Consider the following 24,138-nt stretch of genomic DNA (forward strand, 5'->3'; position numbering starts at 1 on the left):
ATAGAAACAGCAGGAACATGGGATCTGATTTCAAAATTACCCAAACTTTATTTCTGACCATGCCCTAGCTGTATGAACTGAGGTGAATTATTTTGAAAAATAGGATAATATTCTGCTCATAATCTGAAAAATAGGATAATAATATCCACGTTCCAGGTTTATTGTAAAACTTGTATAAGATAACATGTAAGAATGTGTTCAATTGTAGGCACTCAACAGTTCCTTTCCTTTTCACGTCACCACTTTATGGACAATGAAACCGGTATTTGAGGAAGTAATTTGACCAACTTCATTCAGTAGATTTCCTGGGGGCGAATCTACTTTTCCTTCCACTGCATCAAGCCATGTTTCTTTGAATCACATTTCTTTGCATCCACAGTCACATATTGACACATCATACCAGAGCTAGAATTACAAGTATCATAGGCCATCCATGGTTCACAGGCCATCAACAGAAAGACTGGTTTTTGTTTTCTTGAAGTCAAAGACTTTACCCAGTAAGACACGATAAAACAGGGTTGCTTTTTCCTTAGAAGTTTATTTGTAATAACATTTCTTTATGACTTTTATTATAGCCATTGTATATAACATCACAATTGATGCAGACCAATATTCACCCAGAGTAACCTCCAGGGGATTATTTAAAGAAAATAATGAAAGGTGCTTGCAGAAGACCATGATAGTAAATCAAGCACAGAGTTGCTCTGAGTACATCATCCACATACAGGTGAGGCCTCAGTCATCCCTTTCATCTCATTTCTTCTTAAAGACTAATGAATGGCGAAAGCCTAAAATGGAAGCTTATGAGTTAGATAAATGCTTGTTCTTCTAGTTAATGCTTTTCTTATCTATGAACAGGAGTGTATTTCCTTTATACTAGTATATACGGTCACATTCTATTATTGTGTAAGTTAGTTGCATTAAATTTTATTTGGGATTGCAAGTAAAAGGGCTGAAAATAAGATTCTTAAAGAAATCAAGGACAGTGCTTTCTTAAATGTTTAACAGGAAGAACTTTTAGCTGACAATAAATTTTATTTTGACATTTTCATATGAGGAGAAATTTTATTTATTTTTAAACGACTGAAAAGGACAATTCTAATTGTCCTTTCCATTATTGGATTAAATTGATATAGGTGAAGGATGGTAGATTATGAGGTAAAAATTATTGGCTATAATCTTATGCCATAATTACTACAGTTCACATGGATTTTGAAACTCTCCCAAGTAGGAAAAGTGCTTCTCAGGAGAAAACTAAAAGAAAATCTGTTTTATAAATTACATGAATATTTCCCCCTAGAAACCATGTAATGGTATTTGAAAGTGTAATTTACTCAGGAAACTTTTATTTATTTTTTTTTTGCGGTACGCGGGCCTCTCACTGTTGTGGCCTCTCCGGTTGTGGAGCACAGGCTCCAGACGCGCAGGCTCAGCGGCCACGGCTCACGGGCCCAGCCGCTCCGCGGCATGTGGGATGTTCCCAGACCGGGGCACAAACCCGTGTCCCCTGCATCGGCAGGCCGACTCTCAACCACTGCACCACCAGGGAAGCCCTAGGAAACTTTTATAAAATGGATATTCTGGATCCCCACCACCAGAAATTTTGGGTTTGAAGGTCCAAGGAATGCGTAGGTCTAAGGGGCATCCCCAAATACTTCTGATGTAGATGGATGGTACAGAGATAACATCTCAAGAAATGCTAAGTATAAGAGTTGGAAAAACAAAGTTAATGGTCAGATGGACTAAAATCAGTTGAGTTATTTATATTCAAGTTGAAGGTTTCTTCTTTGTGAAGGCCTGGACTTTTTTGTTGTTGTTAATGTGCCAATTATACAGCTTCTTTAAAGGAATAAAAGCCAGATTCCATTTTCTCTTACCCTTGTGCTAAGTGGTGGATCAAATTAAATGTGTAATCCATTGTGGGGGAATGAAGACAGCCAGGCTGTGGTGTATGTATGTATGTGTGTATATAGATATATCTCCTGTTCTCTGACATGTATATTGGTGAAGTTTTTACGAGGTGTGTGTTATTGTGGTCAGCTAAGACCACAGGTGCTCCACGTAACACACCACATTTGCTATCAATACCAAAGTCCATCCTATGTGCCAACCCTGCAGCCAGCCGAGGACACATTTCCTTGTAGTCAGGAAGCCATCGTAGTGGTCAGGCCCCTCCAAAAGGGCTCAAGATAGGAGTAAGTCCTGCCTGTGAATGAACTAAGAGATAATAAAGACACCACTTCTAGGAAAATGCAGACTTCATTTTTAGTGCTTACCATTGTACAGACATTGTTCTTTCTTGAAGAAGAATGCTAGATGGCATTTGTAACCCTGTTTTAGCATTATTTTCATTTTTCAATAGATAGGAAACCGCAAAAACCGGAAGCGGCCCAGGCCTCCTGGAACACTGCAAATCCTCCACTGTTTTTACTAAAGACAAAGAGGAAATGTCGTACTTGTAGCTGGACAGTGTTGGTTTTAATGTCTGTAGAGTGATACGTGCATCATCTTCTATGTGCAAAGAGCAGTTCAGCCACTAACAGTCAGCTAGGCCAGAAGTTGGGGAGCTTGAAGTGTGGGAAACACTTTATCTGGTTTTGTAGACTAAAGTTAGGTTCTAAGGAAGGGAGTCCCCTTGTCCATTCCTGACAGCCAACCCTGGGCACTTCTTTCCCTTGTAGGTCCTAATATTCTCTTCCAGAGATTTGGTCAGGACACCTAAGGACTCCATAAGTCTTGGCAATAGGAATTGGAAGAACATGGCCAACAGCCCCAGAGCTTGGTAATGACTGAGGGGTCTTCTGAGCATTTAAAACTGGACATCTCATCTAAATATTGATAATTACTTGTGTATAAATAATGAGATTACTGATGAGCTTAACTAAGAATTATTGCTTCAAATTTTTACTGAGCCCAGGTTTTTAAGTCTCTTAGAAGTGGAGAGGCTAAGAGCAGACTTAGAACAGAAGTGAAGAAGCAAGACCCTTGAAAATTCAAAACAGAGCTATTCTGCATGATTGAGAGTAGACTGTGTCCTTAATCATGAACACATTTGTGGTTGTTTTCTTGTTTTGAAGCTGCCGTGCCCTAATCAACTGACTCTGTGCATGTGTGTGTTTAGGAGCCCTCTGATGTTGTCAGCTCTCTGGATCTGTGTGTGAACATCAGTCTGGAAAACCCTGGCACTAACCCTGCCCTTGAAGCCTACTCTGAGACAGTCAAGGTCTTCAGTGTAAGTGTGGTTTGCCCTTCTTGGAATTCAGACTAGCTGACAAAGTTTCACAGTCACTGCCTTAGTGTTTGAAGGATACTTAGGACATAGCCTTTAAGTTGTTAATTTTCTAATTGAAATACAGTTACTTATATGTAAAGTTTACCAGCATGTAATTTCCATGAAGGCAGGGATTTTTGTTTTCCTTGTTCCCTGCTCTATCCCCAGCACCTTGAGCAGTGTTTGGCCCACCACAGGTGCTCAATAAATGTTTGTTGAAGAAATAAATAACAATAAAGTGAACACCTTGTGCTCACCACCCACTTAAAAAAAATAAAATGGTACCAATACCTCTGAAATTCTCTGTATCACTCCCCACCCCATCATACCCACTTTTATCTTGTTCCCCTAAAGCAAATCATCATCTTGAATTTTGCATTTATCAATGCTTTTCTTTCTGATGTTGCTAAACATGTATATATTCCTAAAACATTGCTTAGTTCTGCATGGTTTTGAACTTTATGTAAATGGAGTAATACTATACGTGTTCTTCCACAATTTGCGTTCTTAACTCAAGAGCAAATTTCTGGGATTATTTTTCCTTTTTTGTAGATCCCTTTCTATAAAGATTGTGGTGATGATGGAGTTTGCATCTCTGATCTAGTTCTAGATGTTCAACAGCTGCCAGCAGCTCAGTAAGTTTTCCTTTAAAGTTCAGTGAAAACTGTAGAAATAAAAGACACAATAGATTACTTAATTTGGGTGAATGTTTATAGAGATTTTTTTCTATAAAAGAAACATCTATAACTCTTAAAAACCTTTAAAATCTAAATTTCAAAGTATCTAGGAATAAACTTAACCAAGGAGGTGAAAGACCTATACTCTGAAAACTATAAAACATTGATGAAGGAATCTGAAAATGATCCAAAGAAATGGAAAGATATCCTGTGCTTTTGGATTGGAAGAATTAATTTTGTTAAAATGTCCATACTGCCCGAAGCAAACTACAGATTTAATGCAATCTCTATCAAAATGCCCATGATATTTTTCACAGAACTAGAACAAATAATTCTAAAATTTATATGGAACCACAGAAGACCCCAAATTGTCAAAGCAATCTTGAGAAAAAAAACAAAGTTAGAAGTGTCTTCAGACTATGCTACAAAGCTACAGTGATTAAAAGAGCATGGTACTGGCACAAAAACACATATATAGATCATTGGAACATAATAGAGAGTCCTGAAATAAACCCATGTATTTATGATCAATTAGTCTATGACACAGGCAAGAATATACAGTGGAGAAAAGACAATCCCTTCAATAAGTGGTGCTGAGAAGGCTGGACAGCTACATGTAAAAGAATAAAATTAGAACATTTTCTCACATCATATACAAAAATAAACACAAAATGGAGTAAGGACCTGAAACCATAAAACTCCTAGAAGAGTACATAGGCAGAACACTCTTTGACATAAATTGCAGCAGTATTTTTTCTGTCTCTGTCTCCTAAGACAAAAGAAATAAAAGCAAAAATAAATAAATGGGATCTAATTAAATTTAAGGGCTTATGCACAGCAAAGGAAACCACTGACAAAACAAAAAGACAACCCACTGAATGGGAGAAAATATTTGTAAATGATATGACCAATAAGGGGTTAATATCCAAACTATATAAACAACTCATACAACTCAAAAAACCAAACAACTGGGGCTTCCCTGGTGGCGCAGTGGTTGAGAGTCCGCCTGCCGATGCAGGGGACACGGGTTCATGCCCCGGTCCAGGAGGATCCCACATACCGTGGAGCGGCTGGGCCCGTGGAATATTACTCAGCCATAAAAAGGATAAAGTTCTGCCTCTTACAATAAACACAGATGGACCTAGAGCATATTATGCTTCATGAAATAAGTCAGAGAAAGACAAATACTTTATGTTCTAACTTATATAGAGAATCTAAAAAATAAACGTATATAGCAAGACAGAAATAGACTCACAGTTAAAAATAATAAACTAGTGGTTACCAGTGGGCAGAGGGAAGGAGGAAGGGGAAAGACAGAGGTAGGGGATTACGCGATACAAACTACCATGTATAAAATAGATAAGTAATAAGCATATATTGTACAGCACAGCAAAATATAGCCATTATTTTGTAATAACTTTAAATGGAGTATAATCTCTGAAAAGATTGAATTGCTATGTTATACACCTGAAACTAATATAATATTGTAAATCAACTATACGTCAATAAAAAAAATTAAATAAAAACATAAATTTCAACTTCTCTCATCCATATAGAAGTAAAACACTAAGAAATATAAAACCACTTGTATTTGGATGGTGCTTTTTTCTGCAATGTAATTAAAAGCAACAAAAAAGAAAATCCAGTAGCATTTAGTCATTCATTGTCAATATTATTTTACTATGAAGATAATTTATTATTAAGCAATTTTCTCAGTCTTCTAAATAGTAAATCTAAAGAGTTTTTTTTAATGAGTAAAGTATTTGAATACTAGCTTTTTAAAAAAAAAACTGTAATGACTTTCTTTTTCTCCTTTTTACTTTTAACAGACAACAGCCCTTCATTGTCAGCAACCAAAATAAAAGGTTAACATTTTCAGTAACACTGAAAAATAAAAAGGAAAGTGCATACAACAGTGGGATTGTTGTTGATTTTTCAGAAAATCTGTTTTTTGCTTCCTGGTCCATGCCGGTATGTGAAGGCACCCTGTGTTATTTGATCTGTTTCCTACTTGTTGTCAATTACCGTCTCCCTTATACTCAAATCTCCATGTCCTCTGTGTTTTCTGAAGAAACACCTTAACCCTGAGCATGATCAGTCCTAACTTGTGGCTCCCAACTAGTTAAACCACTTGGGAACATATCCTGGCTGTGTATCTAGACCAATTCTGCTTCACAGCTTGGGTCAGCTTTCCTTTGCCCTGACACTTGGCAGTAGTAGCCAGACTCTACCATAAACTCTCCTCAAGCCATCTGTGTGATGAGGCTTCCTCGGTGCCGCACAGATGCTGGGAGCTGCACTTGCTCTGAGAAATTAGAGTCCCACAGCTCAGCCAGAGCTTAGTAACCACAGGTCTTGCTGCTGCCAAGATGCCGCATTCCAATGAGATCAGTTAATCATGTTGACTTGATCGCTATAGCAGGAACACACTTGCCCATGAATGTCCCTCTGGTCCCTCCTCTGCCACCAAGCAGTGAAAAGGAGAGAAGGAAAAAGCTGAGATTTTCCAAATTCACTATTTGATGAAAGGATTAAAAAATAGTTTCATCCAGTTTAAAGTCAATGTGAACTTAATAGATTTAGTGTTCTAAACCTATTCTGACTTCAGTGTTTAAATTCTTGTGCCAAATGACAACTTATTTTAAAGAGAAAAAATCCTGAGGAAAACTAAAATGATTCTTTAACTTATTTAAGGTATAAACAAAAACTGTATTTGTCTTTCTCTTGAAACTACAACTTTGAAAATATACTGAGGGAAAAGTATGCATTAAAGACAGCATTTCTAAATAGTGGATTAAAGTTATTTTGTGCTTCTAAAATATAAGAAATATGATTTATTTCTGGGTAAAATTCCAGTATTTGACCTCTCCTTTGTTTTGTTGGGTGTCCTGCTTAGCAATAAAAAATAGTATGTTAGGGGCTTCCCTGGTGGCGCAGTGGTTGAGAGTCTGCCTGCCGAAGCAGGGGACACGGGTTCGTGCCCCGGTCCGGGAAGATCCCACATGCCGCGGAGTGGCTGGGCCCGTGAGCCATGGTCACTGAGCCTGCGCGTCCGGAGCCTGTGCTCCGCAACGGGAGAGGCCACAACAGTGAGAAGCCCGCGTACTGCAAAAAAAAAAAAAAAAAAAAAAATAGTACGTTAGCCACTTGGACAATTCATATAAAATTTTCAAGTCTTGGTGTGAACCAACCTTTCTGCTGGAATTTCCAGGTGGTTTATACATCCTTCAGCATGTATGTGTGTGCGCATGCACACATACACACTTTGCATACTAATTGATCATTGTTTCCTTGGTCTCATTCAGGTTGATGGGACAGAAGTGACATGCCAGATTGCTTCATCTCAGAAGTCTGTTACCTGCAATGTGGGCTACCCTGCTTTAAAAAGGGAACAACAGGTACACCTTGCATTTTATCTTTAAATCCATGCTGGCCCCTCCTTGCCATTGGTGTTAACCAATGAACCATCTTTATTAGGTATCGTCATTTGATAGGCACCACAAAATAACTGCCTTCATGTTTTTTTTTAATTTATATTTTTTATACAGCAGGTTCTTATTAGTTACCGATTTTATACACATCAGTATATATATGTTCATCCCAATCTCCCAATTCATCCCACCACCACCACTGCCCCGCCGTTTTCCCCCCTTGGTGTCCATACGTTTGTTCTCTACATCTGTGTCTTAGTTTCTGCCCTGCAAACCGGTTCGTCTGTACCATTTTTCTAGGTTCCACATATATGCGTTAATATACAATATTTGTTTTTCTTTCTGACTTACTTCACCCTGTATGACAGTCTCTGTGTCCATCCACATCTCTTCAAATGACCCAATTTCGTTCCTTTTTATGGCTGAGTAATATTCCATTGTATATGTGTACCACATCTTCTTTATCCATTTGACTATCAATGTTGCCTGCATATTTAGAGGAAGTTTTTAAATATCTGTATGTTTTCTTTAAGATATTAATAAAAGTGGGATTTTCCCCTGTGCAGTTCATTCCCAAAGGCACATACGATATAGAAAGTTCTTTATTTCTGAACACATTGACCAACACTGGTCAAAGTGCTTTACAGAGTCATGGATATCATTTTTAACCCCTGGTAAGCAAATTTTACATCAGCACAAAGCCTTCAAATTCAGATAAGTGTAAGTGCCTGTGATGTGTTGTATATATATGTCAGGTGAATTCAGTTCTATTCTGAAGGTAAGGCAAGGTGGACAAATACATAGCTATTCTACAAATTATAAAGCTTAAGGTTTATAAAATTCAGAATCAAATGGGAGTGAGTTTACTTTTATGGGCCACTTTTTTTCATGTTGGTCCCGGAGCACAAAGCGTCATAGATTGATGAATTTTCATTTTGTGTATAGGTGACTTTCACTATTAACTTCGACTTCAATCTTCAAAACCTTCAGAATCAGGCCTCTGTCAGTTTCCAAGCCTTAAGGTAAAACATGATGAAGTCATGAATTAATGATGGGAGGCTTTTCTAATATTCCTCTTTCAGTAATTTCCTCATGTTCCTTTCAATAGTGAAAGCTACGAGGAAAACAAGGCAGATAATTCAGTCAACTTCAAATTCTCTCTGCTGTATGATGCCGAAATTCACATAACAAGGTAGGTCAAACAGTGGGCAGCCTGTGACCATGGACATCACTCTGGCTCTTAACATATTTGGTTCATGACTGAACAAGTCCTCTATATGCTCATTCTTAACTGGGGAATTTGAATTAAAATATTTTTCCTCCTTGTCAACTAAAACAGAAGTCCAGGGACAAACTGGTGCCTAGGGGAATCTTGAGGGACTCTTTAGGTTTATTGACTAAGAGCAACACCAGAAAGACAAAGGAATAATCCTCTGTCACATGCCAAGGGAAACTCCCCCACAGGCCCTCGGACAAGCTGTCAAAGCAGAACTCGCAGGGCCCCGAGGAGCTGCCACCACTTCCTTCTCCACGCCTGTGTCCTACTGTCCACGTGAGATCTCAAGCAATGTCCCCCACTCCTGGACATTGAAGCCCCAAATACAAATACTGAATCTAGTTACAGAAAATTAGTTTCTGGTTGGAAAATTCCTGACATAGCAGATTAGGGGTTTCTTCCAACCAGGAGAAAATGAGGCATTTTTCAAAATGGTACTAGTTGACACCAGTTATCTTGAATTGTTCAGAGACATGTGTCTTGAGAGGTGAATAACGTATAGACACCACAGGTGCTAATAGGATCACCTTCAAGAAGGGAACTGGGTTCATGGGCACAGACACATTGGGGCACAGCTATGCAGGTACACAGGCTGCAGGGGACACCCATTTCCGAGCCTGGGAACCAGAGTTCTCTACCTGCTGAAACACTAAGGCAGCTTCACAGCACAGATCAGTGACCCCTGGAAAACACGCAGCAGCGTATCCCCAAGGAGCCACACTTCAAAGTGTCCAGTGACCGCAGATTTCTCTAACATCACTCCAGCCCCTACAGCATGGAATATGTAGATCATCCAACAGATCCCTGAGTAAAAACAAAAAGGAAAATATGTCATTATGTCTAGAGCTAGAGACGCATGAGCAAAGATGAAAAGAATGCTTCCTTATCGAGTGAGTTGCAAACAGCAAAAGCAGAAACAAAGTATAGCCCAAGTCATCCATCCCTGAAAAATTATTCAGTAACTGCAGATTTCAAAGGGCCCTCAGCTGCTAAAATAAGTAACTGAAAACAGATGCAGCCAAAGAGATTGATAGTACCACATTACCTGATTTTTTTTCTTCCCACCTTTAATGCTTCTTTCTCATCCTAAATGCTTTTTGTTAATAGAGCCTTTTTCTAATTCCATTCTCCCACCATGGCCAATTTTTTCAGATATTTTAAGATGAAATAAATACAATACTGAAGTGGGACTTCACTTTTACTAACATCTTAGCTATGTATTTTTTGTGATGGTAAATTGGATTCTCAGACATTCTCATATTTTTTTAAGTATATCATGCAGTTACAAAAAGTATGGAGAATTATAAAGAATAAAGCTAAAGTGGCTCCTAATCCTACCTCTCAGATAATTTCTCTTAATGTCTTTTGTAAAAAAAGATATTAAATGTACATGGATAGAAAATCCAAACATTACAGAAACGTACACAACGAAAAGTGAAATCATCCCTCCACATCTCCTCTGGTCATTTTGTAGATGACTAACTTGACTGTTTTCAGAATACCTTCCAGATACAGGGTTTATTTATCTACCAGGATATATGCATCATACACATACACACACACACATACACATACACACACACACACACACACACACACACACATTTACTTTTTTTGAAAAAAAGTCCTACCCAATTATTGAGTATATCCCTTAGGAATCACTTTGATACTGTATAAATGTGTAATTATTTTGTGCAAATATGATGGACGGAAATAGATGACAGAATTACTTCTAAAACAAGATCCGCCTGAGTATAGCTAACTGCTAATATAAATATATTGATCAATACTTAAGTAACTGAAGGAACACTTAAGTAACATGGAAAAATACTGGATCTCTTTAAAATGCAAAAACAGAGCATATTAATCAATTTAAAAACTGGCCATACTAGGGGCTCGCACAAAGATCTTCTGGAAGGCAAAGGGAATAATTCATGGATGTACAGCCAGACTTTCTGTTTTATTTTCTTTTATTGTAATTAATTTTTATTGGGGTCAGGCTTTCTGTTTTAAATCCTAGTCTGTTTTCCCATTTTCCATGTAAGGCTGACAAATCATTGTTTCCTCTCATAGACATAACCTTGACAAATACTACATCTATTTAAGTCCCTATGGCATATTTTCCTTTTGAGAATTTGGGAAAAAATTTTTTTAGGAAATAGAATCAACATCCTGTAGTTAGGATAAATTGTCTGTTGGAAATAAATATTGCTTCTCAGACTCCCATCCCTGCTATATACCCTCCACCCCTCAATGAAGCTACCCTAGTTGAAATCCATCCTCAGATTCCCAGAAATGAGTGAAGAGAGGGAATGGTATTCAGTTACCTTCCAGTCTGAGTGGTCCTATGGGGTTCCCTCTGGCCTGGTCATCACTTCACTTGCAAACCCTACTCAGCCCCAAGCAAAGAAGTCCAATTAGGCCAGTGCCTCTCGGCCTAGTCTAATAAAACTCCTGGGTCAGCCACCTTAGAGATGGTCTGTATGGTAAGTGGTGGAAACAGACTGACCAACCCCAGTTCAGACCAAAGTGTCAGAGCTGGTTTGGCACTAGGGAAGAATAGGGAGAAGGAATAATAAATAAAATGTATACCCCCTTTCACAGGCATCCAGTGATGAGTAGTGTAGGAGCTAATGCCCGATATCTTATCATGGTATTTCAGCCATCATACCAAGTGGAAAATCCTCTGCCTTATAAATCCATTCATCCAATCAGTAAGGACCAAGTGTCCACTATATTAACACACCTGTCAATATATCTTGACATACCTGTCAAGATATAATATCTTGAGAAGAGTTTCACTACAAATTCTTAATACATTTGTACTTGTTTTAGAAACTTTACAGCTGATACACATATAACACAAAGAATCTCAGCAGAGTGATCATTAAGGGATATGTTTTGAAAGGAACTTGTTTTAGCCTTAGAAATGTATAACTGGATCATAAGTCCATAATAAGCATTTGTTTTCATTTAATGTTTTGTACCTAAATGTAAACTCTTTCACTTGTAAAATAAGCTAGAAGATATTTAGATAAAAGAAATATTAAACTTCAAGAACAATAGCATAACTAAAATATTCGGCTTTACAAACATCATCCAACAGATCTACCAACATAAATTTTTATGAAGTCTCCTCGGATGGGAATATTCCTTCTATTGTGAACAATTTTGAAGATATTGGTCCAAAATTCATCTTCTTCATTAAGGTTGGTAAACCTGACATAAGAATGGAAAATCAAGAGAAAGGGGGGGAAAAAAATGAGGGCAGGAGGAGAAGAAGAAAGTAAAAAGAAGTTGAAATATACCAGTGGTTCTCAAACTTGAGCACGCATTAGAATCACCTGGAGTCTTGTTAAAACACATGTCACTGGGCTCCATCTCCAGTGTTTCTGATTCAAAAGGTCTGGGGTGGACCTAACAATGTGCAGTTCTAACAAGTTCCCAGGTGACGCTGATGCTTCTGGTCCGGGTGCCATACTTTGAGAACTACTAAGGTAGACCATTGATAAGTAAACAGGTGGGCTTTGTACATAGCTATGTGTCCTGGGTAAGAGATAATTGATGTATTTTGAAAGCAAATGTTGCACATTAATCAACAGAGCAGTAATATAATGATATTACTATGGACAAAAGTCTCTGAAATATAATCAGTATGCCAATTTATCCTTGGAAACCACTTCTATTTGAGAAGCTCACCATTTGTATACAAATATTTATTTTGTACAGTCATGCTAAGTAGTATATAAAAATATTTTAAAATCTGTTTCTATTGGCTATTAGTAAAGTACAAAGTACAAATTTAAAGTTTGTTTTCAGTTATATAAAGAGAAATGAATTTATGAGAGAATTATATTTTATAATAACATTGCATAAACTTTGGAAAATAAAAAGGGAAGAATCCATCCACCACCCTTAGTCATTACCACTTTATTTTTGTACATTTTCTATAAGTCTGTCACATGGTTGCAACTCTAATTCAGTGATTTAAAAAGTTCTTAAAGGAGTCTTGATTTGTGATCCAGATACTGGAATTTATAAAATGTACATGGTATTTGGCAACTACTTCTTTAATGAAACATTTAGTCAATTAGTAGTATATAATATTCAAAGAACATGTAATAAGTATCAGCCTTTGTATGAAGTGCTTTATGTATGTTAACCCATTTAATTCCCAGATCAGTTATGAGATTGATAGGATTATTATTCCTATGAGTGTTCTTTAAAATGTTTAACAACCGGTAGGGCATGAGCCCTGGACAATTAGGACAGACTTTCCAACAGTGAGAACAGAGGCTGTATCTGTGCACACCTACTGATATGCCAATTATCTTTATTTTACAAATGAGAAAACTGAAGCATAAAGAGGTGAAGTACCTTGCCCAAGCCACACTGCTAGGCTAGTCAGGGGCAGAGTGGGACTTCATGCCCTAGTAGACCAAACCCACAGATGGTAGGTGTTTTGAATCATCTCCTGTCACAAATTATTTACCAGTTAAAATTGTAGATGTTGAGATTCTTCCAAGAGATAAAACACAGTGAGCCAAAGAGTGACCATAAAGTAATGACTCACTTTCATATGGACTCACTCTTACCACTTAATAGTTGCCCTTCATCAACGCTGAGGTTATTGATCACATTCCTTCCAACATGTGTATGATGTAGCGGCAATCAGAATGTTTTCTTACTACATAGGTAACAACAGGAAGTGTTCCAGTCAGCATGGCATCTGTAATCATCCATATCCCTCAATACACCAGAGGAAAGAACCCGCTGATGTACCTGACTGGGGTGCACACGGACCAGGTAAGTGCAGCCAAATTGCCTATAAAAACGTGTACCTTCCGTACGGAAATGTTCCATGAAGTGGGGGTGGTCATGTTTGCATCATACAGACAAGAAACTGAAAAGATAACCCCTATGCACCCTGGGTGCTAGGTAACTAGCAGTTAATTTCATATTAGAAGCAGGATATTGTTATAAGAAATGTCTGAGTCTAGGGATGTACAGATGGCAGAAATTATTAAAACCTCCTTCTGACCAGCTGAAGATCTGACTTTGTCAGAGCCCTGTTTATAGAGAAGTTAGTTGGCTGGGAAGTGAGAGGTTGAACCCATAGTGGGAGAGTAGTTGGTCTACACAGCTGCAGTCAGTAGCTGGTCTTCAAGCTGCCAGCCTGGACTTTCAACTGGTAGTTGCCAACCCCGGTTGCTCATTTAATCACCTGGGTCGCTTTTTAAATACGTGATGCCCAAACCTACCCCAGGCAATTAAATCAGAATCTCCAGGGCTAAGGCTCTAGGACCAGTGTTTTTCTTTAAAAGCCCTCTGGGTATTTCTCTAAAAGCCCTCCGGCTACAGGGATGCTGCAGCCAAACCCCTGACAGTGGCTCAGCCATAGTCTAGCACTTAGCTAATGCTACAGCAGTGTTACTTCTGCGCTGTTTATAGGTGACTACAGGAAAGCAAAATCCTAAACTGTTCCACAGGAAAAAACCCTGAATTAAATAAATCACTCACAGACAAGTGTTATTACAAATTTGTGTCATCACATGTGGGCTGCAAGAACCAGCGCCATGCCATCGAGTCACGTCAGGAGGATCTGAATACTTCAGGGTTTACATTAGTGATGAACAGAAGTGTGGCCAGGTCAGCACAGTGAAGAGAATCCTGGGAGCCCCTCCCCTGCCCCAACATGTGACAATAGGATTTCCTAACAAGTAAAAAATAAAATCGTAAACCATCTTGCTTCCTAAGACTGATTTGATGTCCTTCTTTGTAGGCTGGTGACATCAGTTGCAAAGCTGAAATAAATCCACTGAAAGTAGGACAAACATCTTCTCCTGTATCTTTCAAGAGTGAAAATTTCCGTCATGTAAAAGAATTGGTGAGGACAGGTTAATGGGGTGAAAACTTCCTTTAGTGATTCATTGTTTGTTTTACCTGGAAATTGAGGCACTTCTTTTTTCCTGCCGCCTCAGGTGGTAGAACTTTCCTATTTTGCCTTTGATGATCTGTGTGAATCATGAAAATACATGCTGATGGGCTTCCCGGGTGGCGCAGTGGTTGGGAGTCCGCCTGCCGATGCAGGGGGCACAGGTTCGTGCCCCGGTCCGGGAGGATCCCACATGCCGCGGAGCGGCTGGGCCCGTGGGCCATGGCCGCTGAGCCTGCGCGTCAGGAGCCTGTGTTCCGCAGCGGGAGAGGCCACAGCAGTGAGAGGCCCGCGTATGGCGTATGGCAAAAAAAAAAAAAAATGCTGAAATCTAGGTTATTGGAATTATTATTTATGCCATTATTATAAAATACATGTTCCAAATTTCATGATATTAAAAGGACTCCATGTCAAACTGGTTTTGTGTCGTGCACAGTGGAAACGTTGCAAAGAGCTGAGTGGGAGCTGGGCATGTGTGGGAGGTGAAGCCCCCCTCACCTCCTCCACATAAGCACTGACGTCTTTTATTGAGCTGTTAAATCTGACTCTCTGACCACCCTTCTCTGTTTTCAATATTTTCTCATCTCCTGCTCGAGAGTTATGCCACTTTTTTGGGAAAGACACTTGTCTAGCATCTAGCATGGCGCTTGGCACATATGAAGTATTCAAATAAGCAAACATTTAGTAAACAGTAAAACCTAAACCAACCTCAGTTCTCCCCTATGAACATTGAAATTCTCCTGTTTTTCTTTTATTGCAATTATTTTATTTCATGAAGGATGGGAAAACAATGAACAGTTTGTTATTTAAGTAACTATAGTGTAATTACAGTGTAAATGTGGTCTAAATCTGAACAGAGGTATGTAAAAATGCTCAGGAGAAACTCATCTCAGGGTATGAAAATGTTTTGATTTTGTAAAAAAGGCAACTTCTGTGAACAATATAGAGGAAACATAAGACGAAAAACAAAGAAAAAACTAAAGTTCTCCAGAAATCTAACAGCTGGCCACTTAACATTTAATGAACATTCTTCCTTACCTCTAATCATTAACCTACATATAAGCACATGTACACTGTTACATAAATGGACCAAGCTACCTCTTTTCATTGGCCGATAGGTCACAGATCTTTTAATAGGCTTTATTTTTAGAGCAATTTTAGGTTCACAGCAAAATTGAGTTTAAATTACAGAAATTTCCCATATACCTCTTGCCCCACTTACCCACAGCCTCCCCCCCCCCCCGGAGTGGTACATTTGTTTCAATTGATGAACCTACACTGACACATCATAATTACCCAAAGTCCATGGTTTACATTAGGCTACCCTTGATGCGTGTTCTGTCGGTTTGGACGAACGTATAATGACATGGATCCACAATTACCGTGTGCAGAATAGTTCACTGCCCAGAAACCCCTGTGTGCTCCACCTATTCATCCCTCCTTCCCCCCCAACTCTTGGCAACCACTGATTCTTTTACTGACTTTTTTAAAATTCAAGGAATGCATCTGTATCATGAGGTTACTAAATTGTACTACATTTTGTGTATGTATACTCAGTAATTTACTTAACTAGTACACTGTTGATAAACACGGATTGTTTAGTCTTTGGAGTTTTTTTTTATCTTACACTAGAGTATAGTTGATTAACAGTCTTGCGAGGGTTGTTGTTTCTCTTTAACTCTGATAAACGCTAGTTCAGTTAACAGGCCTGCTGTGCTTTTCTGCACACACTTACGATTATCTCCTGAGGCCTTCCACACACATGGGAAGCGGCAGGGGCAAAGGACATGCACTTTTTACATTTTGAGGCAAAATGCTAAAATCTCCAGAAGAAGGGTTGTAACTACTACTAATAGTTCATGAGATTGCTCATTTCCTTAGATCCTTCCCAGTACTGGGTTTTATCTGTCTTTGTAAAATTTTGGTGTTTATTTTTTTAAAGCTTGTACTAACTCTCTCTTCTTTTACCCTTGACTCCAACCTGAAAGAACTGCAGAACCGCTTCATGTAGTAACATCACCTGCTGGCTGAAAGACCTTCAGGTGAAAGGAGAATACTTCCTTAATGTGTCTACCAGAATCTGGAACGGGACTTTCGCAGTAGTAAGTATCAGCTTTGTTTATTCGGCTCATTGATAGCATTGAAACATAAGCCTTCACCGTCAATAAGGTCGCACCCTCTGACAAAATCAGCATTCTGACTAATGTCAGCCGTGCCCAGTGACCCAGAGCAATCTTACCTTGGAAGGCAGTATGCTTCCATCCCTTTCCAAAGCTTGCCCAACCTGGCTGTGCCTCAGAATCACCTGGGCTGCTTGTAAAGCATCTGCTTCTTAGACTCCATGCCAACCTACTAGAGCAGAATCTCTGGAAATGGTGTCAGGATCCCCTCAGCTGCCTGGGGTGCCATGGGCCACCTGCTCTGTCTTCCTCCCCCTGCTCTTGACTTTTCTGACTTATGGTCTCCACCACACCCAAATCAAAGCGCCTCAATTCCCTGTGCTCCCAGGTGACTGTTGATTGATCTCAAACTACCTGGTAGATGAATCTAACCTAAGAATCCATCTTCCTATATTAGAGCCAGGTGTAACCACTCTGCTCTCCTTTTTTTAATCCCTTCTCTGGTGAAAGCCCCAGTGTGCTTACAATTTTTTTTAAGTCATTTCAGTCTCACAAGTTTGAGGAATGTGCCAAAACAACGTCAGAGTGTTTTTCCAATTGGCAGGTGTGACTTGGCAGTAGTGATACCTGCTTTCAGCAGAGATTTCGGTAGCCAGAATTTCAATCTGGCACGGGAAGTGTAAGGATGGACAGAGCTCCTTAAATCTGACTACATAAGCGGCGAGCTGTTCATTTTACTAACACTGGCTGTGATTGAGGCAGCAAAACAGAAATTAGTTTGAAACCTCCAGGGGGCCTTGTGGCTCACAGTGAAATTTTTTTAAACGAATAAATCAGTCTTCAAGGTGCTTACCAACCATACCCTATTCCCTATTTTCTAACCACTTCATGATCTCTCCAACAAACCTCTCCCTGCTATGGAGTTTTATGTCACATCAGAGAACTTGGCTCCCTCCGAACTTGGCCCCGGAACCAAAATATAAGCAATATTCTTCGATAAAGACACAATAGAAAGAGGAATTGTGAAAGGCAGGTGAAAAACTAGAGAAGTGGAGGAGTGAGGAGTTGGGTTTTCTCCTTGTTTGCCTTTATTTGGTTTTCTTGTTAGTTGCATTTGCTTTCAAGCCTTCAGGATGCCTCTAAATCCTGTAAGACTGCAAAGCAGGCAGTTATACCATCATCCCAGCTGCTGCAGTTTGGCGCTCAGTTTTACCCATTGGATCTTGGCTCCTTGGATTTGAGGAACAAATGTTTTCATAGTAACCTTTGCCAGCTGGGAAGGAAAACTGACTGTTGCAAATCAAAAGGCAATCACCCCGGCTCTGTAAAAAGCATCTGGTTTTTCTTGAGTTTGTTTAAAGCTACATCATTTTAACTGTAAGACTTTTTATAGTACCTTCCCCAAGGTTTTCAGAAGCAGCAGTTTCGCTTCTGGAAGCAAAATTCTGAAGAAGTGTATTATTTATGCTTTTTCAACATGGTTATTATAATAGTTAAGCTGAAAAACACCCATGAGAGTTATTGCATATCATGTCCTACACATCTTCCTCCTTCATGAAAGGTCAAATGTTTATCCCCACCTTGTTTTGAACCATTTCAACAGTGGATGTTCTCAGACCATCTAGGAGATCCAGTCTGAAATACGAATCCTACCTCCTGTATTAGAGCCCATGAATATACTACCTTTTGCCCTTTTTCTGAGGCAGTGCAAGTCAGCATTTCAAGTAATTTCATCACAAAGTGATTGCTCAGGCTTCCAAATCAGTGGCATTGTTGGTTGCCCTTTGTAAGGAAAAGGCTTGTTGAATGCTAGCAGGTGTGTGACTTCAATCTCCTGGGTGTGCATGGTACCCCTACCGTTACTTGTTAACCCTGCAGGATACTGCGTACCCGTGCAAAGGGCCAGACTTAGGAGGGCAGATATATCAGTGTTGTAAGGAAATTCTTTCATCTCTAGTCTGCAGGGACTATTAAGTAAGAACATCCACTTAACTGTTACTCCTTTTTAAATTTAAACCATCATCAATACTCCTAATGTTCCCCAAATAATGTATGTTTGAGAGACCAGTGATCAGGGTTAACTTCTACTGCAATCTTCCATCTTGAGAAAATTAAGGCTAATCAGAGACTGAGCCAGTGGAAAGGAAATAAATTGCTCACTTTTTGGATATGCATTCTCTCTTTCTGGCTCCCAGATATAGTTTAGCAAATTACCTCATGGAGTGTATTGAATTATGTGCCCTAGTAACCACAAAAACTAAATCCTAGTAGCCAGATCATGTGAAGGCAGTTCTCAAATCTGGGCATTGTATTCCATCTCGAAGTAAGTGTCAGTCCCGATATTTGATTATAGAGAAAACAATATACACATCAGTAATGTATCCACTGAAAAACAGATTATTTTTCTGTAACTAGATTCAGGAATGCATGTAAAATTATTTCATTTTTGGAGGTTACTAATAACATCAGCATAAAATGTATGTCCTTCCTATATGCCTGCCCCCAATCCAGTACTTTTTATAAAAATGCTTAGATTAGGAAATCTGAAATTATTACTCATGTTATCTAGCACGGACACAAGGTTTAGGATGTCTGCCACTGACAAGCATGGTCTTTAAACAGTATTATTTTACACATGTGTACCCAGAAGAGAAATTCTCTTCCTTTTGAATCTGACTTCACATTGTTTTGTGATTTATTCAGGTAAATATTTAAAGACACCAAGTTTTCAATTTTCTCTCACGTCACAAACTTTGTTGTTTGTAAAAACCTAAACTATGATCTTTCCCAATTAAAAACTTCATTTCTAAACCCTTGTTTTTCACCCCTGTTTACAAGTTAGTTACCAGGAGGGACGCTTTAACCGGCTGGTATCTAAACCCCAACCCCCAGAGGCTGTTTTTTTTTTTAACATCTTTATTAGAGTGTAATTGCTTTATAATGGTGTGTTAGTTTCTGCTTTATAACAAAGTGAATCAGTTATACATATACATATGTTCCCATATCTCCTCCCTCTTGCATCTCCCTCCCTCCCACCCTCCCTATCCCACCCCTCTAGGTGGTCACAAAGCACCGAGCTGATCTCCCTGTGCTATGCGGCTGCTTCCCACTAGCTATCTATTTTACATTTGGTAGTGTATATATGTCCATGCCACTCTCTCGCTTTGTCACCGCTTACCCTTCCCCCTCCCCATATCCTCAAGTCCATTCTCTAGTAGGTCTGTGTCTTTATTCCTGTCTTACTCCTAGGTTCTTCATGACATTTTTTTCTTAGATTCCATATATATGTTAGCATACGGTATTTGTCTTTCTCTTTCTGACTTACTTCCCTCTGTATGACAGACTCTAGGTCCATCCACCTCACTACAAAGAACTCAATTTCATTTCTTTTTATGGCTGAGTAATATTCCATTGTATATATGTGCCACATCTTCTTTATCCATTCATCCGATGATGGACACTTAGGCTGCTTCCATCTCCTAGCTATTGTAAATAGAGCTGCAATGAACATTTTGGTACATGACTCTTTTTGAATTATGGTTTTCTCAGGGTATATGCCCAGTAGTGGGATTGCTGGGTCATATGGTAGTTCTATTTGTAGTATTTTAAGGAACCTCCTTACTGTTCTCCATAGTGGCTGTACCAATTGACATTCCCACCAGCAGTGCAGGAGGGTTCCCTTTTCTCCACACCCTCTCCAGCATTTATTGTTTCTAGATTTTTTGATGATGGCCATTCTGACTGGTGTGAGGTGATACCTCGTTGTAGTTTTGATTTGCATTTCTCTAATGATTAATGATGTTGAGCATCCTTTCACGTGTTTGTTGGCAGTCTGCATATCTTCTTTGGAGAAATGTCTATTTAGGTCTTCTGCCCATTTTTGGATTGGGTTGTTTGGTTTTTTTTATTGAGCTGCATGAGCTGCTTGTAAATTTTGGAGATTAATCCTTTGTCGGTTGCTTCATTTGCAAATATTTTCTCCCATTCTGAGGGTTGTCTTTTGGTCCTGTTTATGGTTTCCTTTGCTGTGCAAAAGCTTTGAAGTTTCATTAGGTCCCATTTGTTTATTTTTGTTTTTATTTCCATTACTCTAGGAGGTGGGTCAGAAAGGATCTTGCTGTGATTTATGTCATAGAGTGTTCTGCCTATGTTTTCCTCTAAGAGTTTGATAGTTTCTGGCCTTACATTTAGGGTTAGGCCAGAAAGCTTTTGACAAAATTCAACACCTACTTATGATAAAAACCCTGCAGAAAGTAGACATAGAGGGAACTTTCCTCAACATAATAAAGGCCATATATGACAAACCCACAGCCAACATCGTCCTCAATGGTGAAAAACTGAAACCATTTCCACTAAGATCAGGAACAAGACAAGGTTGCCCACTCTCACCACTATTATTCAACATAGTTTTGGAAGTTTTAGCCACAGCAATCAGAGAAGAAAAGGAAATAAAAGGAATCCAAATCAGAAAAGAAGAGACTTCGTTTAATTTGCTATTGCAGGGCCCAGTCACCCGCACGGTTTAAGTTCCCACATGGGGTCCCAGCATATCGGCGATTTAAGCACACGCAGATGCTTGAGTCTTCAGAGTTGGCATTTGCTCTTGTCACTTTCCACAAGAACATAAATAAGGAACATGCCAAGTTTTATACATTAACTTCTGCTAGGATAAAATATACTCTTTATTCTTCTTATGTTCCAGTCGACTTTTCAGACAGTACAGCTGACAGCAGCAGCAGAAATCGACACCTATAACCCTCAGATATATGCGATCGAAGAAAACACCGTCACGGTGAGTGCATCACATCCCTACCTGTGGGCGCTGGAGTCTCTGACAGGCATTCCATTTCTGACCATTTACAACAGTCACTTTCGCATCTACATGTATATAGAAGTATCTAACTGAAACTCTGAAAGGCTAATGTTTATCATGCTGAGCTTTTGATAAGGGTGTTTGCTACTCAAAAAAGGCCCCTGGTGTACTTGCCCTCCCCCTCGTGCCCACACTGGCAAAGCTGGATCAGAAGTGATGATCTGACAGGAGGCACAAGGGGCCCCATCTTGCTGTGGCTCCCTCCTCCCTGCTCCAGGCATCAACCAGCACCATGGCTCCTCCTTTCTGCTCATGCTTATACGAAGCAGTTTACATCCTCGGCCATGAAATCTAAGTCATGCTCCTTTGAATCATACATAGTATTTTACAGTATTTTTGAAAGTGCTTAAGTATGCTTAATAAATAAGGCATTTATTAGAGGGCTTTTTCTTTTTTTTAGCAGTACTCTTTAAAACTAGACACTTACACTGTGTGAAACATCCATTCATTCATTAGATCTTCAGTCTAGAAAACTATAAATGCTTCTCTTGATTTAAAAAAAAAAAAGGGTTTGGCAAAGAAATGTACGTTCACAGAAAACAAAGGCTCACTGTTCCAAGAACTGGCACGGGACAACTTTGCTTCACACTGGAACTCTGGTTAGAATATGCCATATTTAGATATAGCAGGATTTCCATGCTCAGCTAATCTGCTGGCAGAGCCCTGGGCATCTTCCTCCCAACGCTTTTGTTAGGAATTGGAAGCCAGTTCAAGACTCCGCCCCGAGGCCAGCTTGGCAGCTGGCCCCAGGCCACTAGTCCACTGCTGCAGTCTGTGGACTTGGCTAAAAAGCCAATGGCCTTGTGAACTCTGGACCTCTCTCGATGCCTGAGAGTGGAGCTCACAGCCCTGCTGTCCCACTATTGCCCCAGCAGAAATGATTCCACACAGAGGATGCTGCTCTGCTTCTGGTTTAGTACTATCAGCGAAGGCCCGCACCCTCTCTTCAGAGGCTGGGGTGTGGAAAGTCAGAAACGGAGCCAAAGGAAACGTGGGCTTCAAATTCAAAGTGCTATGAACTAAGCCTCGGGAGGGGGGAAGTACTATAGATATTTTAAAAGTTCATTTCAGAAAAATGTAGTGTTCAGACAATACCTGGACCTCTGCTGAAATCTGGGTTTTTTTAGAAAGCGTATTAAATAAATGCATTAATTAAAAATTCAAATTAACAATTTCAATGAACCTTTTGGGAGAGTTTTCTTTTCATGGTTTTCTCTGAGCAATACTGATAAGTAATAGAGGCCAACTATTACTTGTGTCTATAAAAATATTTTTTGAATCCAAATAACTTAAATAAATTTTAAAATTATATTTTGGAATCCAAATAATAAATTGACCTATCCCTATAGGTAGACAAGTGATTCTTAAATTTATTTGAATTCCAAGCCCACTTAAAAAGCCAATACAAAAATCATGTACTCATAGTTCCCTAAAGATCCATGGAGCCTGGATTAGGAAGTTCTAGAATAGTGAGAAGTAAGGATATGACTGCCACTAAGCAGTGAACTACATGAATCTAGTTATTTTATTCCTAAATTTATAAAGCCTTAGTTTAGCTCTTAAAAATCCAAATGAGAAGAAATATAGTCACCAAAAGGCCAGACTCAAGTTTAGCCCAACTCATAAATTCTGTGGTGAAAAACAGCTTATCTGCCACTGTAATTCAGTGTTAAATCAAGTAAATAAATTAGGTTTTCTCCCCTTGTTTGGCTCCAAAATTAGCTCTTTAAAAATGGTTGTGATTCTTTCCCCAATTAAAAAAAAAAAAAAAAGAATATACAGTTTTACTGTTAGAACTCTTACGGCAGCCGTGCTATTACAAAGCCACAAAGACTGCCAGGAAGTGGACGTTAAGAATCACGTGTAACCTCAAGGGCAATTTATCACTGAAAAGGTGACCTTGAGCCCTGAGATATTACTTCTACTTGTTAACAATCCATATCAAGTAAATCAACATTTTAGGAGCCCAATTCATAGTAGTTGTTGTTGTTACTGTTTAATCACAAGGGATCTGTGTTAATTTTTTGACTCTCCTCCCCAAGACTGGGTTCCAAATGCTTTCACTTGATGATGAGGCTGGATGCCAGAAACTAAAGTTCCAAATTTCATAAATGATTAAAGCATCTGAGACTGTCAGAGATGACATATCCACTAAATACTGATGCAGTGCAGTTAAAGGAAGGAAATGGGAAGACTTGCACGCCTTGCCTGTATTTGCAGGAGCATTTTCTCTCGAGATTGTACTGTACAACATTTAACTGAGGAATGTGATCGTGAGGAAGTCACATCCCCTTTCCAGACCGTCACTTACAAAATTAGAGGATTTGACCATCTCACTTTTTTTCAGTGCTAAAATTAATGCAATTGTTTTGTATATACACTTACAGATTCCCATTACCATAATGAAACCCCACGAGAAAGCTGAAGTACCAACTGGAGTTATAGTAGGAAGTGCAATTGCTGGAATCCTTTTGTTATTAGCTCTGGTTGCAGTTTTATGGAAGGTAAGAAATGTTTCATATTTAAAAGATACAGGGGTCCTGAAGACCTCTGTC

The 24,138-nt window shown here is 39.1% G+C and overlaps 1 protein-coding gene and 1 long non-coding RNA gene across 2 annotated transcripts in view; one reads left to right on the forward strand and one right to left on the reverse strand.

Annotated features, from left to right (window-relative positions):
- The window catches only part of ITGA2 (integrin subunit alpha 2), a 103,375-nt gene that overhangs the window by 78,340 nt on the left and 897 nt on the right, over positions 1 to 24,138 (forward strand). Inside the window, exons 17-29 of the mRNA XM_029216677.1 lie at positions 576 to 727; positions 3,122 to 3,232; positions 3,824 to 3,906; positions 5,778 to 5,919; positions 7,254 to 7,346; positions 8,325 to 8,401; positions 8,488 to 8,571; positions 11,762 to 11,864; positions 13,351 to 13,461; positions 14,438 to 14,542; positions 16,579 to 16,692; positions 21,413 to 21,502; positions 23,971 to 24,087. Of these exons, the coding sequence (XP_029072510.1) occupies positions 576 to 727; positions 3,122 to 3,232; positions 3,824 to 3,906; positions 5,778 to 5,919; positions 7,254 to 7,346; positions 8,325 to 8,401; positions 8,488 to 8,571; positions 11,762 to 11,864; positions 13,351 to 13,461; positions 14,438 to 14,542; positions 16,579 to 16,692; positions 21,413 to 21,502; positions 23,971 to 24,087 (1,382 nt within the window). The remainder of the gene's footprint in view (positions 1 to 575; positions 728 to 3,121; positions 3,233 to 3,823; positions 3,907 to 5,777; positions 5,920 to 7,253; positions 7,347 to 8,324; positions 8,402 to 8,487; positions 8,572 to 11,761; positions 11,865 to 13,350; positions 13,462 to 14,437; positions 14,543 to 16,578; positions 16,693 to 21,412; positions 21,503 to 23,970; positions 24,088 to 24,138) is intronic.
- On the reverse strand, positions 7,964 to 15,763 carry LOC114892008. The gene is made up of 3 exons (XR_003792666.1): positions 14,599 to 15,763; positions 9,294 to 9,459; positions 7,964 to 8,493 (listed from the first exon to the last, which is right to left on the reverse strand). It is a non-coding gene; the product is annotated as an uncharacterized LOC114892008 (long non-coding RNA).

Source organism: Monodon monoceros, unplaced genomic scaffold (genome assembly GCF_005190385.1).
Source record: "Monodon monoceros isolate NGI ecotype Baffin Bay Population unplaced genomic scaffold, NGI_Narwhal_1 Super_Scaffold_12, whole genome shotgun sequence".
NCBI classification, from domain to species: domain Eukaryota; kingdom Metazoa; phylum Chordata; class Mammalia; order Artiodactyla; family Monodontidae; genus Monodon; species Monodon monoceros.